The sequence below is a fragment of the Nannospalax galili genome, unplaced genomic scaffold (assembly GCF_000622305.1).
Source record: "Nannospalax galili isolate Female #2095 unplaced genomic scaffold, S.galili_v1.0 scaffold610, whole genome shotgun sequence".
NCBI classification, from domain to species: Eukaryota; Metazoa; Chordata; class Mammalia; order Rodentia; family Spalacidae; genus Nannospalax; species Nannospalax galili.
In genome coordinates this window covers 1,906,842-1,922,646 of record NW_008329141.1, presented here as the reverse complement: position 1 = coordinate 1,922,646, position 15,805 = coordinate 1,906,842, and the positions used below count along the sequence as shown (strand labels likewise).

General features: G+C 40.8%; 1 protein-coding gene across 1 annotated transcript in view; it reads right to left on the bottom strand.

Annotated features, from left to right (window-relative positions):
* Positions 1-15,805, bottom strand: part of Satb2 (SATB homeobox 2) — a 185,601-nt gene that overhangs the window by 48,877 nt on the left and 120,919 nt on the right. Inside the window, exons 8-9 of the mRNA XM_008833425.3 lie at positions 7,963-8,175; positions 3,375-3,530 (exon numbers count right to left, since the gene is read on the bottom strand). Of these exons, the coding sequence (XP_008831647.1) occupies positions 3,375-3,530; positions 7,963-8,175 (369 nt within the window). The remainder of the gene's footprint in view (positions 1-3,374; positions 3,531-7,962; positions 8,176-15,805) is intronic.

Sequence of the window (15,805 nt, the reverse complement as noted above, 5' to 3'; positions counted from 1 at the left end):
ATGTTCCGCATTCTATGAGCTGTACTACATACTGTAAAACAGGGGAGACAGTAGATTATGAGAATACAACACTGAGTTAGTGTCTGGGCAAGAAGACAACTGGTTCAATTTAAATGTGGCTGAAGATACTGCCACAGAGCACCTGGCCATCCCTGGTGGACCCCAGGGGAAGAGAAAACAGGTGACTGACTGCTTTCTCTCCTCTGGATTTCATTTAAAAGATTACAGGCAATAAGAAGCAACTGGGAAGAAAGTAGGGAAAACAGCTCCATAAAACCAAGGTATGAGGACTAGAAAGAGAATGGTGGCCCTGGGGACAGGAAAGGAGTACCTGTGTCTACTACAGAGCATGTTGGGCACTCAGCCCCTGTGGTCTTCTGGAGTGACGTGATGTCCTACCCTACCTTTACATTTGGATTTCTAAGGACTTCTCATTCCTTTTTCACAGAGGTCACTGGCTATAAAGGCAGCCTAGCAACCAAACTGATCCTCAGCTGAAAATGGAGGAGGGGCACAGGTGATTATGAACACTCAGGCCTTTCCTTCTTAACCTATTCTACTTTGAATTCTCTCCCATGAGATTAGATAGAAGTCACCTAAGAGCACTCACTGGTGGAGGGTCTTCCTGGTCTAGCTATGATACAACCTAAGGCTACTCACCCCTAAGGAAACACATACACTTCCCATCAATAGATTTCCATGTGGATTTGTCAACCATTCACTCTTTTTGGGGATGTCTCCCTTCCACTGTGTCTGCTCTTTAACACAGTCTTCAAGATCAACTTGGCCTACCACCCTCAATCTTTCTAACACTTGCTGTTTCCCACTCCTTATTCCAAACTTCCCTAACATAAGGCAGTGTTCAGTATTATTTTTAATAACTGACCATAGCAATTCACACCAAAGAGTGAATGAGTTTAATGGAGGGCTCATTTCTATTTTAGAGGGAATTTCTAGTGAAAAGGGAGGTTGCTGTCCATATCTAAACTGGGCCTTTGGGAGCTCCTAACCTCCTCTACTTCTCAAGAGCTCCTAATTAAAGGTTACACTAATTTGATCTCCATGAGAATGGAGAGTCCTTGAGATACATTTACCTCCTCAGTTACCCTAAGAACTTCTTGATCCTCCAGAGGAAAATAACAGGAGAGAAGGTAACAAGGAGGTGAGAAAAAAAGCTTTGTTTTCTCACACCCCACAACCCAATGAAATGTATGTACATCTTGATTGGCAAAAGTCTAGCTCAAAGTCAGACACACATTATGATCATGCATTAAATATGTGTACAAGGTACCAAATCAAGCAATTGAGTTCACTAATTATGCTGTTGGGTGAATGCTGGTGCTTCAAGGTAGAGTGAACATCTTTTTGTTAAACTATCTTTGAAACTATCAGGTAAACGTATCTTATTTGGCAGTCCTGTGTTTTAGAAACATCATGCCTGATGTACGTACATATTCAGTCAGCAATTTACAGTACCATTCCCTGTCCACAAATAAATGGGACCATTTTCCTGATGAAAAAGAGAAGCTTTCAAGTGTCTCATCCCTACCTATGTTCAATCTCACCCTTTGGAGTATTCCTGGAATTGCTTTCCTCCAGATTCTACAAAATCAGCTCTACTGATTTCTCTGGGAGGCATCAAACTTCCACCTCTGCCAAATGGCAACTGCTTCTCTTAATCAGCCACCTAAATGACTTTGGGGCAGCTGGAGACCTTGCTAATTCTAACAGCCATGGTGCCAAATCAATAAGATACAAGCCCTTCAATCAAGCTCTCAGGCTCTGGTCTTCAGTTTTTCTTGAAAGATGATTCTAAAAGGAGGAGCAAGTGAAACTTTGAAAGTTGTGTCAAGACACAACTGAGGGTCAGGTTTGCAAAATCAATTGTGTAGCTTTTACACCCGCTGCACACTTACCACATATGTCCTTTATTACTCAGTGGAAAACCATTAAATGCACAGTAGTTTTGCCAAGTGGCATTATGCATTTAACAGCTTTATTCATTTAACAGCCCCAGCTCTCATTATATTTTGCCATGTGGTACATGGGATTTTATGCATTTAACAGTTTAAGAAGGCTCTATGGTACTTTCTTTTCATACATTTTCATACTATGGTTGGGTATGTCTTAGCAAACACTAGTTCACTAATTTCATTGGTAAAGAAAGTCAGAGTCATTCAGAAAAATGACTACAGGGAAACTGAAAAGGAAAATCAATATTTCAGTCTTCTCCAAAGTTCTTGGATACTCTTCTCTTCTCTCTCTTTAGTAACAACTAAATATAAGTTATAGCAACACTGCAGGTGAAAAAAAAAGGGTGAACCTTAAACAATATAATTAATCTAAATACAACATGTATCATATTTAAAGACAGTTTTTATTGAAATCCTTGCTGGACAGAAATACAATATTAGTAAAGCTTTCTCCACAGCACACTGCAGATCTGTTAGGGAGATGCTGCACCATTTGACCATTTGCATATGTAGGAATGAAAACATTTGTCATGCAAAGCACAGAGGTAATCAAGCTCAAAAATCAAAGGACTTTCAAAATTATGCTGAAGCTAGCTTCCATTTCCTCCACCTTGTATTAATTGTTTACCTAAGGGATACAGAAGGGAGGGCCTTAATAGACCTAGGATTTCTGGCAGGGTGGTAGCTGTCCCCTTAAAGGAACTGAAACAGAAAGTAGACCCCATCAACTGTTGCTGCTTTCAGAAATAAACTCAAGCACCTGTGTGTTGGTTTCCCCTGAGCATTGTGTGTCCCACAATCCTGACACTCAACGTTTTTACTGGATAAGCATCTATGTTTTTCTGTTAAAAGAATTTAGCACTTATTCTGGAAGCCCGATGTGTGCTTTCTCCTGGAAAAACAACTGTATTCTAGACATAAACGAAACACCTGACAATCACAAGGCGTCTCTGGGGCTGGGCAAAAGTGGTTATTACAGCAAAGTCAGCCCTTCTCCTGGTGGGAATAAGAAGGTGATGAGCCCTGGTTAAATGTGATCTCCAGGAAGGGGCTTGTTATGCACAGGTTAAGTTCTGTTTAAATAAAAAAAAATTAACCACTTCCAGAAAAAAAAAAAAATTAAGAAGAGTATGCAGCAGTGTTTAGGATAAAGGGAGAAATTATCCAATGCCAATTCTTATATGTAATATTTCAAAAGAGCGAAGCTGGGTTCTGGCACTGTCTCTACTCTGAACTCCGGTGGGAGATGAAGCAAACCATGGGGCAGAAGGCAGAACATGCTTGGCTCCCCAGGGGTTATTACTGTTATTATTATTATAAGAACAGATGTATGTTTATTGGAGGGAAGAGGAGAAAGGTCCAATTCCAGTCCTCCATTTTGCTCCTTTGAAAACCACTCACCTGACTTTTATTTGCAGCCACTTTGGCAAACAAGGCTTGAGACACCTTGGCCCTTTTCATCTCCTGTTGGATCTCATCATAAATGGCAGCTGTGATGTTGACGTTGGCGCCATCCACCTTAATAGGGAGGTCTGTTGTCGGTGTCGAGGTTTTGGCCTACCAAGAGACCATGAAAATAATAATTTAAAAAGTGCTGCATTCAGTGCAGCCATCTGTGCAGAAATTATCAGAGGATTTCAGTCAGCTGATGCCAAACTGCATTAGCTACAGAGGGACACTTCCTGTCCATTATTCTAATCAGGTTAATTGTGATTGGAAATAATTGTGATGCATTCCTATAGGACATGCAGAATCCTGTCAACCCATGCTTTCCCTCACAGCATCCTGGTGGTTCACAGGTAGGCAACGATGGGCATCAAAATACGAGCAAACATGCACAACACATTCACCATTTTCTTTGTAAAAATGGCACACTTATAGGAAGAGCCAAGTCTTCCAGGAAAAAAAAAAATGGGTAAATGGGTAGAGGTCTCTAAATAATAAATTATTACTCGATTTAGTGCACTCCCGTGAGTCTCTCTCATTCTTTATTAAGGCTTTACGTATGTCATTTGAGTACGTACAGCTCCGTCGTTATCGTCATTATACCACCCAGACAGTCACCTAATTTCACCTAGGAAATCAGTGGAAATGAAACAAAATTTCATTTCATAAAACTCAGCTTCAGAATGCCTTTGATGTGCAGTTTTCATTTTCTTAAACTCATATTGTGGTTTTATGCATTCTGCCGTGCTCGTTTTAATTGAATGATTTCCCATTAGCTTCAGAGACAAATGAAGGACAATGCAGAAGGTGTCTGTGCTTCCTGGGGTAGGAAAACCCTAAAACACATGAATCGACTTGGTCTAGAACACTGTTAGAGAGGCTTTGCTTAATCTGGGCACTAACGTGCCCACCAGGAGGGTCCAAGCAGATTTCTTTAAACCCTGCAGCAGAACTTGGGGACCATGGGAACATGAGCACTGAAGGCTAACTGGGTCTACGTTGCTTTTTTTCTTTTTGTCCTCACCCTAAAATTCCCAAATAAGAGTGTTGTCTCCAAATCACATCTGTCTCTCTGTGGATGCTCTGAACTGCCCTCCCCTAGGTTGGTATTATGCAGGTCTAGAGAAAGGCACCATCTAGTCTGGGCATGACCAGCTGTCATGTGGGAGGATGTAGAGAGGCCAGCCTTGTTGCTCTAAGTTCCCATGAAGACTTGGCTTCCCGAGAGCCCACAGTGGCATGAGCCACCCTTCTTTGCCCTCCCATCTCTTCTTTTGTAACTACTGCCAAGCCAAAGTGAGTATAATTTATGGACTTTGGCCTATGTGCCAGGTACTCTAGGAAGTGCTTTAATCCCCGTTTTCTTGTATAACCCTCCTAAGAATCCAATGAGTTATGTACCAGCATATGGTGAAGGAGTGGAAATGACAGGGAGGCTTGAATTGCCTAAGGACATACAAGGGAAGGCACTATGGCCTGAACTCAGTGATTCAGGCTCTACAGCCTGGGCTGGGGACCATCCTGCTACCCTGTTTCCACATTGGGGAAGACAGCTTTGGCAAGCATTCTCTTCCCCCCAGTGGTGTAGGGCCTTCCTACAACAATTCAATCCTCTCATTTTTATTTTCAAGAAGCTCTTTTTTCTTCTCAAAATTTCTAGTTAACCCTCTCTGCTTTACTTAAGTGAATGTTTTAGAATTTTTCCACTGTCTTTATTCTCTTCACTAGCCCCTTTTACCTAATTGGTCAAATCATCTCTTAAACCCCAAGGGCTAAAACAAAATGGTAACTACAGCACATGGGTAAGTCTCCAAGGTCTGGCATCAGAATAAATAAAATTCAAGTCCTCACCCTACCATTCAGTCATATGAACTTATGTGAGCTACACAGGTTAACCCACGTAAACCTATTTGCTTGTTGGTAAGATGGGAATACCACTACAAAACAGCTATGAAGGTATTCATGGCAAAAGCTCACAGTACCTATTATGCCACCAGTGAGTCCTAAGAATATGGCTGTTCTCATCCTATGTCATTTTTTTTGTGTGTGTGTGTGTGATTAAGAACACCAAGGAACACTGGCTCATTGAAGAATTATGAGAAAAGACTCTGGAGGTTTAATTTCAATGTACTGTTAAACTGCTAATAAAGTATTCATGAGGTCTGGAAAATAATCTATGTAAGACTGCCTGAGTGTACAGAGCTTCTGGCTCTAAATGAAGGCTGTCTGTGGATCCCCCTCATGTCTGTCCTCAGACGAAAGCTTCAGTACAATGGATCTTTATTTACTTTTTATTTTATTTCATGTAGTGCAGGTTGGCCTTGTACTTGCTACGTAACTGATAATCTTGAACTTCTGATCCTCCTGCCTCTACCTCCTACAGGCACATACCACTGTGCCTGGATTTTTTTGTAAAACGCATTTTTATTATTGAGATACGTCTGAAGAATTTTAAGTACACAGGTATGCATGAAATATTTTGAAAGATTTGAATAACTTGCCCTGTCTCCATCTTTAGCCAACAGATAAAGAAGGAAATGGTAGAAAGCACACAAGTGTGGTAGTAAGATTATAATCCTCAAAATACATTTGATTATTTCATATGTTTCTAGAAATTGTAAAGCAGTGAAATTAAATGCTAAATTTACCATACTTGTCCCTAAAGGGAACCTTTATCTAGGAATTTTCAAGATGGTATTCTGTTCAAAACAAGTAAAATCTGTCCCTAATCTTATGACCTATAAGTTGGTCAGGTTCTGGAAGCTATCAGGTCTTTGGAAAGGTGCTGAAGATAGAATTTGGTTAGAAAATATTACAAAGACACTGAAAACAGAACAAACAGACCTGTGTTGTTTTCTAACAAACAGAAGTGGCCCTCTAACAGGAGAGAAGTCTAGTTAACTGGATGCGAAGTACAAAATATAGCTGGGCTCTCCAAAAATGAACAGCTTTCAAAAGTGGCAAAAATACTGCTGTATTTACTAGAAGTGAATATTAGTGCAAATTAACAACTTGCCTAACTTAACAGTTCACTATTTTAAAGAAATTTTAAAGAAAATTTTGAAGAAAATTTTAAAGAAAAATAAATAAAAAGGTTTGGTTACATATGTCCCCAAATTTTAAAGAAAAATAAATAAAAAGGCTTCGTTACATATGTCCAAAGTAAGCCCAGAAGACTTTTTTTGATTTAGCAGTAAGTACTACTCATAATTTACCAGAGACTAAAGTTTAAGTAACACAGTTTGGCAGTGCACAATAGAAAGTGATATTCAATTAAAAATCTATTGCAGAGCACAAAAATATAAAAAGAGTCAAGATGTGTGAAAAAATGATATACTTGCAAAAGCTCTAATATATCCACCAGAATAAAGCTCTGATTCTATGGTTAATCTGCTTCTTGGAATTTATCAGAAAGCACACTGCTAAGAATAAAAAGAATCTTTAGTTCCGAAATACTATTTTAAGTTTTGCACACATACGTATCAGTTAAATGTTGGATTTAAGGACATCACTCAGAATTTATGTGACCCATTCAAGCAAGAGAGAATAGGCCAGCTTTATCATAAGTCAATTGAGTAGGAAACATCTAGACAAAACAGGGAGGAGGTGAGAAAAGAGGGGACTTATATTTGAATTGGGAATGGTCCTTGGCTACCTTGAATCCTTGCCCCTGGAGTTATGAACTTCAGAGTACAACTGCACTCCTGGATGTAGACATCTGCAGGAAGGCCTGCGGACAGAACACTTTAAAAGTGTATAGAGAAGAAGGACTGAAGTCACCAAAACCCAGATCATCCTGGGAAGGAGAGTCACTGAGGCTCCCCATCACTGGGAGTCAATCACTCTGAACAAGCCACTGCATCTGCTTATTTTCATTACACACAGGACTTCCATACTTTGTCCTTTCTTTTTTTAAGTTTCATTTTTAATGAAGTGTATATGTGTATGTCTACGTGTGGGTATGTGCATGTGCTCCTCAGAGGCCAGAGGCATCAGATCCCCCTGGAGTTGTAACTGGTTGCGAGCCATCTAATGTGGGTGCTGGGAACTGAACTCAGATCCTCTGCAAGAGCAGCAATCACTCTTAACTGCTGAGCCATTTCTCCAGTCTCCCATCTTGTCATCTTTTTTATTGCACACAGAAGAATTTGAACTACTCTATGTCTTGCTCCACAAATACTCCACCCCATCCAAAGAAATAAGCAACTTAAGGAAAGTACATGTTTGTTATAAAAACTCAGCTTCCACACTCACCTGTCCCATTCTTTCTTCTAATACTGTACAGTGGATGCAGATATTCTAGGGCTTACCCCCTACTCCTACCTAGTCCCCTTCACCTGCCACATGCAAGGGAATGGGATTTACTTAAAGGGAAAGGAATCACAGACATACAGTATGTGACTACTACAGGATACGGCCAGAGGCTATATCCTTTGACTTGTTTGGTTGATTAAGAAGTCCTTGATTTATGTCTCTTGGTTTTCAAGGAAAACCAATGTAAACGTGAAGCAAGAGGTTTCCAAGAGTGAAATAGACAGCTCACCTGCGGGGTTCGGGAGGAGCTGGGACTGCTTGAGGCCGATGAGACCATGCTCACATTGGGGTTCATGCTCCGCTCTCTCTCGTCCTGGTAAATGCGATCCCGCTCTACTTCCGGCAGATTGAGGAAGTTCTGCATGGCCCTCAGGTTTACTAAAAGAGACTGGGAAGCCGTCCTGGGGTCTTCCTCTTTACGTAGAATCTCAGACAGCAATCCCTGGTAGAATGAGGGAAAAGATGGGCAAAGTCATGTCTGCAGATTTATGTGTGTGGTTTCTATCTTCCACCCCACTTCCCCCTTTGTTTGGCACAGCCAGCTTGCAAGGATGTCAGGAACATGTCTGATTCCTTAGGGTTCTCCAACAGAAAGAATTTGTGGGAATGTGCTCCCTTCCAGGGGCAGTGTCTTATTTTAGGACCATTCTATTCTGCCACTTCATCATCACTGTAATAATCCTCTGTGTGCAGAGATGCCAGCTAGCAAGGTAGGCGCTCGGGAAGAAATGTGAAACTGCAATTACCACCAGGTGCCTCCTACAAGTATTTCAGGAACTGTTAGAACTCTCTCTGCTTGAAACTGGGAACTCTTGGCAGTCCTGCTTAGCTTTACAAATCTGCCAAGTTTGGTAAATTTAGTTCCGACATTTAAACAGCATGGGATATTTACATCGATTAAAAAAAAAGTTTGGCTGAATTTCTGTGTGACCGGTCACTGATTTCAATATAGATGGGGGGGGCAGGGGAAGGTGGGGTAATAAATGGCTATAATCTGTATCAACCCTCTGACAACTTCCCAGTCTTCATACAACAGTTATCCTTGCACATTTACCACAGGGCACCCCACCTTTCTGCGAGACACCCTTATTGGGAAGCTCTAATCCCACCGTTGAAGTAATGAAAACATAGTCACATTCAGTGAGCAGTCAGAACATGCACTGGCTGTGCTGTGGACAGAAGGCCATGACAGGTTCGGATACTTTCTAAAAGTGTGACTCATTCAAATAGCAAGCTTTAAATAGGAAATTAGTGTTTTCATGTGCTTTAATGGCACAAAATTCACATAGATGGTGCCATGACTATCATAAAGAAGACCCAAGTCAGAGCACTACAGTCCTGGGCAGACACAGCTCCTTTACTGGTTTGCCACACAGAGGCAACACTTCATATTCTCAGCTAATAGCCCTTTTCAGAGTTTAGGGCTGATCCCCCAGGAAAAGCTAAGATGCTAATCCTGTATCTTAGAACAGATGGGGTAACCTCAAATCATGAAAAGCTACTTCCATGAACTGTGGTAAAGTGCTACTGGTGCCAAAGATGTTTCCACTGAGGGAAATTAATGTAAAGGCAACTGACATGGCTCATAGATGAAAGGGCAGTATACTCAAAGAGAAGAAACAATCTCTGTCTGGCCAGAAATCTGCAGGGGAAGATGGACATTTTAATATAATTTAGATAACACAACACTGGCTTCCTGCAAGTGTATTGGTCATTGGGACTCCGAGGGATAAGGAGGGAGTTTCAAGTATGTGGCAAACATCACACGAAAATAGGAAGGCCAGATGTGCAGTCATGACATTCAACCCATGTATTTCTGGCACTCACTTGGTCATATAAAAATCCCTCCCTCAAACATGCATGCATGGAAGCCTGGATACATATGGCTGTGTGTGCTCATGCACACACGCTCTACATCTCAGCCATATTGACATATTTTAGTTTCTTTTCCAACATTCCACATCATCTCCTCAGCACAGGCTTTTCTCTCTACCAAGAAAACCAACCAGCCTCTCCACTTTCACTACCTGAACGGTACCTATTTCTTCTTCATGCCTCAGAATAAGTCACCTTCACTGAGACCCTTTCACTCACTAGCCTCACCTTGTCCAGCTCTCACAGGTTCTTTCTTACTAGGTGCTGCTACCACCATTACCACCCTTCCCTTCACAATAGATCACAGGCCCCCAAAGTAATCCATGGTCTGCTTGTGTACCTGAATGGCAGTTCTCCACTCTAAACTGTGGGACTCTTGAGGGTGAGAGTCACAGTGAGTCAGCATCTTTTCCCGTTGCTTCCCAGCTCCTAGCACAGTGCCTAGGAGACAGTAGGCACTTGGGCCCTTTGAGGATGCCCCTCAGTCACCCTGAAGTTCCCATTGTCACGCAGTGTAGTAAATGCCACTTATAAGAATGTGCATCACACAGTTATCAGCATTCCAAGTAATTAATCATCATTCAAAACATCACATAAGTGCAGGCAAGATGGCCCACTGGGTAAGGGCACTTGTGACCACGCCTGATCACCTGAGTTCAATCCATGAAACTTATATGGTACAAGGTGAGAATTGACTCCTACAAGCTGTCCTCTGACCTCTATATGTGTGCCATTACATGTGCATGCACATACAAATAAATGAATCAATCAAGTCCATTAAACAGTTACATTGTAGGGAAGCTACCAATGGTATGCCATCTGATAGCTGTGCAACTAGGGACCATGTACTTTGTTTTGATTTTTTTAAATTATTATTTTTATTGTATTAGTATGAGTATATTGCCTGGATGTGTGTAAGTGGACCCATGGCATGCAATGCCCAAGGAGGTTAGAAGAAGGTGTCAGATCCCCTGGAACTGGAGTTATGGACAGTTGTTAGCTGCCATGTGGGTGCTGGAAATTGAACGCAGCTCCTCTGCAAGAACAGCTAGTGCTCTTATCTGCTGAGACATCTCTCCAGCCCTTGTTTTTTGTTTATTTGTTTGTTTTGTTTTTTTGAGACAAGGTCTCACTATTGTAGCCGGCTGGTCTAGAACTTGCTGTGTTGGCTGGCCTTGAACTCAGAGATCTGCCTGCCTCTGCTTCCAGAGCACTGGCATTACAGGCCTGTGCCACCATGATTGGAGGACTCCTAACACTTAGGAGAAATGCATACAAACATGGCTAAGGAGTACAATGTGCACACATAGTGTGTGCGTGCATATGTATGCTCCCTCCATACGGGGAGGTCAGAACGTGAATAAGAACAAAATATGCTACACAACAAAGCTGTAAGAGAAGTTAGTATGTGTGTGCATAGGTGTGTACTTGTGATTGGGCATGCACATATGAGCTCAAAGACAGAACAAGGTAGGTGGTGTGTGTAAAAACACCCTGCTGGTAAAATGATTAGAAGAAATCCAGATTTTGAATCATGCTTTTAGAAGCAACAAGTGAGATGCTTGTTTTCCAGGAAAGAATTATTCAATCTATGAACTGATTCTCTTTCTGAAATAAAGTTGTGCCTTAAGTTGTCCTGCTTTCCACTTCACTGAGCAACCTGAAAGATCCATAATGGATTTGCTTCAAAGATTCTTTTTAAACCTGTATGTTAATATAAAGAAAAGCAAGAGTGGATGTTTAATTTCTTCCAACTTCCAAAATCATTAAAACACTAAGATTGAACTTCCTGAGCTTTCTTTAATGATAAATGATCCATAGAAGGATGAGCTGGTTTTCTTCCCTCTCCCCTCCCCTCTCCTTTCTCTCTGGTAGTTAACTTCAGTATGGCAATAAAGGAGTTTAGGGTCGGCATGGCATACATTCACTATGATCATAACTCAAAATATCTCACAGGCAAGTTTAACTCACTTTTCCTCCATGAATTGTTTTCACAAGTCACAGTGTATTTGTAACAAAGATTTCTACATTTAAAATAGTGATGTAACAAAACTATTGTTTTAGTGCACCATACCTTAAAATTATGTTTGTGTGTTCCCCAACAATATTATAAAAAATAAAAACATCATTCAAAATCATAGTAGTTTTGTTTGTGTTTACATTTTTATTACTATTTTTATTTTATGTGTATGAGTGTATTGCCTGCATGTAAGTGCAATGCCCGCGGAGGTCAGCAGAGGGCGTCGGATCTCCTGGAACTGGAGTGACAGATGGTTGTTAGCCACTGTGTGGGTGCTAGGAACTGAACCCGAGTCCTCTGCCAGAGCAGCCAGTGCTCTGAACTATTGAGCCATCTCTCCAGCCTCTCTTGAATTTACTTTTGCTTTCATTTTGAAACTGCACAGATCCTTCCCTGACATTTGTTACATGCTAGACAACCTTCTAGGAAAATCCATCCATCTTTAAAGAAAACATAGAGCACCCTTGAGAGTGGCTGCTTGTCAGCATGTTGTTAAAGTGCAAGAGATACAGCCTTGTGTGTTAAGTGCCTGGTGGAATACATGGCTGCCGCTCATTCAGCTGCCTAATTGCACACAAAGTCTCCCACCAACACAGTGGCCAGCGCCACCTTTATGTATTGCCTCCAGAGAATTAGAACATTGTTCCAAATTATTTGCTTAAACTCTCATCTGAGAAGTTATGGTCCCCAAAGCACACTGTTTTTACCTCAAGACATTTTCAGTAACAAGTGGCTAATGAGCATATGCAAGAAGAGCTGAATTGTTTTGTCCAGTCTTTTCCATTTGGGTTATTTATGTACTTTGTACTGTATGCAGAGACTTAAAACCTGTGATGTAAGTTCTGTAGTCATAAATGTGAAAATGGCTTTAGTTAGCTAAAAATCATCAAAGGGCAAAAATATATATAACAAGAAAATGGACAGCCTAACTCATATGCACACACATCACTCCATTGCCCACCAATTATCAAGATGAGTAAATGTTTATCATATGGAATCTGCCTTGAATGGAACATAAATTAACAATTTATCACACATAAATATTTCTAAAGCCCTTGCTCCTATGTCATCTGGCATTTTAATTATCAGCCAGCCAAGCAGGAGGTGTCACTTGGACACTGCCATTATGCAGCCCAAGATACAGAAAATGTGGCATGGCACCTGGGCTCTGGGGAAAAAAAAAAAACATGTCTATGAATAGGAAGGTCATGAATATTGAGGATGCGTGAATAGAGGGAAATTAATAAATTAACCAGGATATTGCTTATTAAACTTTCATATCAGTAATCACATTAAAACATATTGCAAGTATTGAGTAAAGTGGCCATTAAGAATTTTCCTCATTGTAGGCAACAGAGCCTTCTCCAGGGAAACATTACAAGAATCTTCTCTGCAGTGTTAGCCAAGGTTATGTAAGACCAGGAAACACATTGCTGGAAAGGACAGAAGGATCACTGATACAAAGTACAGACATCCTCCACCATAGTTTCTGGTTTACAAGTCACTGGAGAAAGAAGGGGTTCAGGCAAAGAGAACTTCAATGAGCTTCTCCCTGACCCATTATTGGAGGATTTTACAAGTTTTGGATCATTTCTAGGACCAGCAGAGATTAGATAAATTTGACAGGAAACTCACTAAAATCAAAATAACACAAAATGCAAATCAACAGATATATAATTCGGTCTAGCTTGCCTGCAAGTATAGGCTACCTTCAAATACAAAACAAAGAAATTAAGCTAATTTTTAAAATAAAACGTTCATGCCTTATTGTCCCTATTGTAAAACAATGTTTCTTGTAACAAATTGAATGCCCTTCCATCTTCTGAACCTGACTTTCTGTCACTGTGCTTTCAATTTACATACTTATTTAGCAATTTGTATATGTTAGGATGCATGATACATGCTGATATTCAGAAAGGTGTGGTAAACATTATCATGACTGCTCTACAAAATTGACATTCAAACTTATATACCAGCCCTCGTCACCTTTGCAGGGAGCAGCTGAGTATCTTTGGTGGGCCTTCAATCTTGTAAGAGAACACACCTGCCTAGATATGCTTCAGGAATACTAAAACTCAATCCTGTAGAAACCGAGGGCACTCCACAATCGACAGCAATAGGGAAGGTTGGGGCTGACTGCATTTGAAAAGATATTCGTGTGTGTGTGTGTCTGTGTGTGCGTGTGTGTCTGTAAATGTATGCCACATGTGTGGGTAGTTGTGGAGGTCGGGTGTTAGATCCCCTAGAACTAGAGTTACAGGTGGTTGTGAGCACCTGATGTGGGTCCTCTGGAACAGCATTAGGTGCTCTTAACTGCTGAGCCATCTCCCCAGATATATTTTATACAAGGTTTTCAAACTTTAAAAAAAAATTTATTATTTTATAAGTGTATCGCCTTCCCGTATGTAAGTGCACCCATGTCTTGCAATGCCCGTGGAAGTCAGAAGAGGAAGTCAGATCCCTTAGAACTGGAGTTGAGGATGGTTGTTAGTTGTCATGTGAGTGCTGGGAATTGAACCCAGGTCCTCTGCAATAGCAGTCAGTGCTCTTAATCACTGAGCCATCTCTCCAGCCCCCAGCTTTCAAACTTCTGATAACTCTCTAAGATTAGGCTGTATCTCTCACAGAAAAAAATGTAGGGAAACCCTAAGCCTATTATATCCTCTTATCTGTCTAAAGAACCCCCATATTCAGTACACTTGTCCCAAAGAATAGCAGTTCCATTCATTCATTTCTCATTTACAACTTGGTGAAAAAACTCAGGGGAGGTGAAAGACTAAACAAAGAAGATCCCTCTCTCAAAGAATTGACTATATGGTAAGAGGAAGGAAGTTTTATAGTAGCACAAAGTAAGAGACATTGGCTGAATGTGGTGGTGTGCCCCTGTATATTTGATACCAGTTCTTGGTCAGAGGCAGGAAGATCATAGCTATGGTCAAGGCTATCCCTGAGTTACATAGTTGGAACCCGTGCCAAATCAGGAAAAAAAAAAAAAAGGCAGAGAGAAGGAAAGAAAGATGGGGGGGGAGTGAAAGAGCAGAAAAAGAAAAAAAGATGACAAGTGACATAAATTCAAAAATGAGCGAGTGCCATTTTGGTTCAAAATAGGGAGAAAGTATAGCCAACTCTGGGACTGGAGGAGAAGGAGCTTTTCTGAAGAGCTGAAACAAAACTTAGCTGAAGCTTTAAACAAGAGTGGTCTGCAAAGAAAGACAATGGTGAGGGCAGAGGAAGGCGGGCGGCAGGGGAAGGTGGGAGGGCAGGGGGGCAGGGAAGGCAGGCATGGGAACAGCTGAGGAAGGGACCAGGCTTTCTCCAGACAGCCAAGAGAAGTTCACTTTCTTAAAAGTGGACAAAAAAGTATGAAAACCGATAAAGTAGAAGACATTCCTAAGTGAAAATAATACAGTCTGCATTAAGACGACTCTGAACTACTGGAGTACACACAGGCTAAGCAGAATCACCCCCAAATGAAGTGATATTAGATAATCTGCTCAGCCTTTTTGTCACCTGCAACAAATTAGGCTTTCAATATGCAAAACATCTTCCTTCCAGAAAAACAAATGATCATGATTCCACTTAATTGTAATTTAATGAGGCATAATTTATTTTTTAAAGTGATATACACCAGGTGTGTATGGAGGAAAAAGGCAGAGCCAAAGCCCAGTGCTTCTCTAAGAATCAAACTAGCTGGAGACCATTTCAATTTCTATAAATTATGTTTCTCTTTGTGGCCATTGAAGTGGGAGATTTCATAAAGGGTATGAAGGGTAGCTTGCAATGTTCTCTTATTTATTCTAACATGCTGAGGTAACTCAATCCCAAAACAACTTGTTTATCATATAAAGTAAAGAGTCTGAAGTGCTGGGATCCAATATGATGAGGGTAGATATCAAACAGTCATAGATCTGTCATACAAGCCCCTTCCATGTACTGCTGATGGCTATGCTCAAAGGGAAATCATACAATTAGTACTTCTTACAAACAGATTGGCAATATCAGGAGAAAAAAAAATAAGCCCTATCCCTTGACAACATGCTTTACTTATTAATTCTGAGATTGATGAGAAAATTACATAAGGTTTTAAGATAGTCCTTTTCATAAATCAAGTGACATCTCTTTAAAACTGTATGATTCGAGAACTTATCACAGTGAGCCAAAAAATATATTTGACACA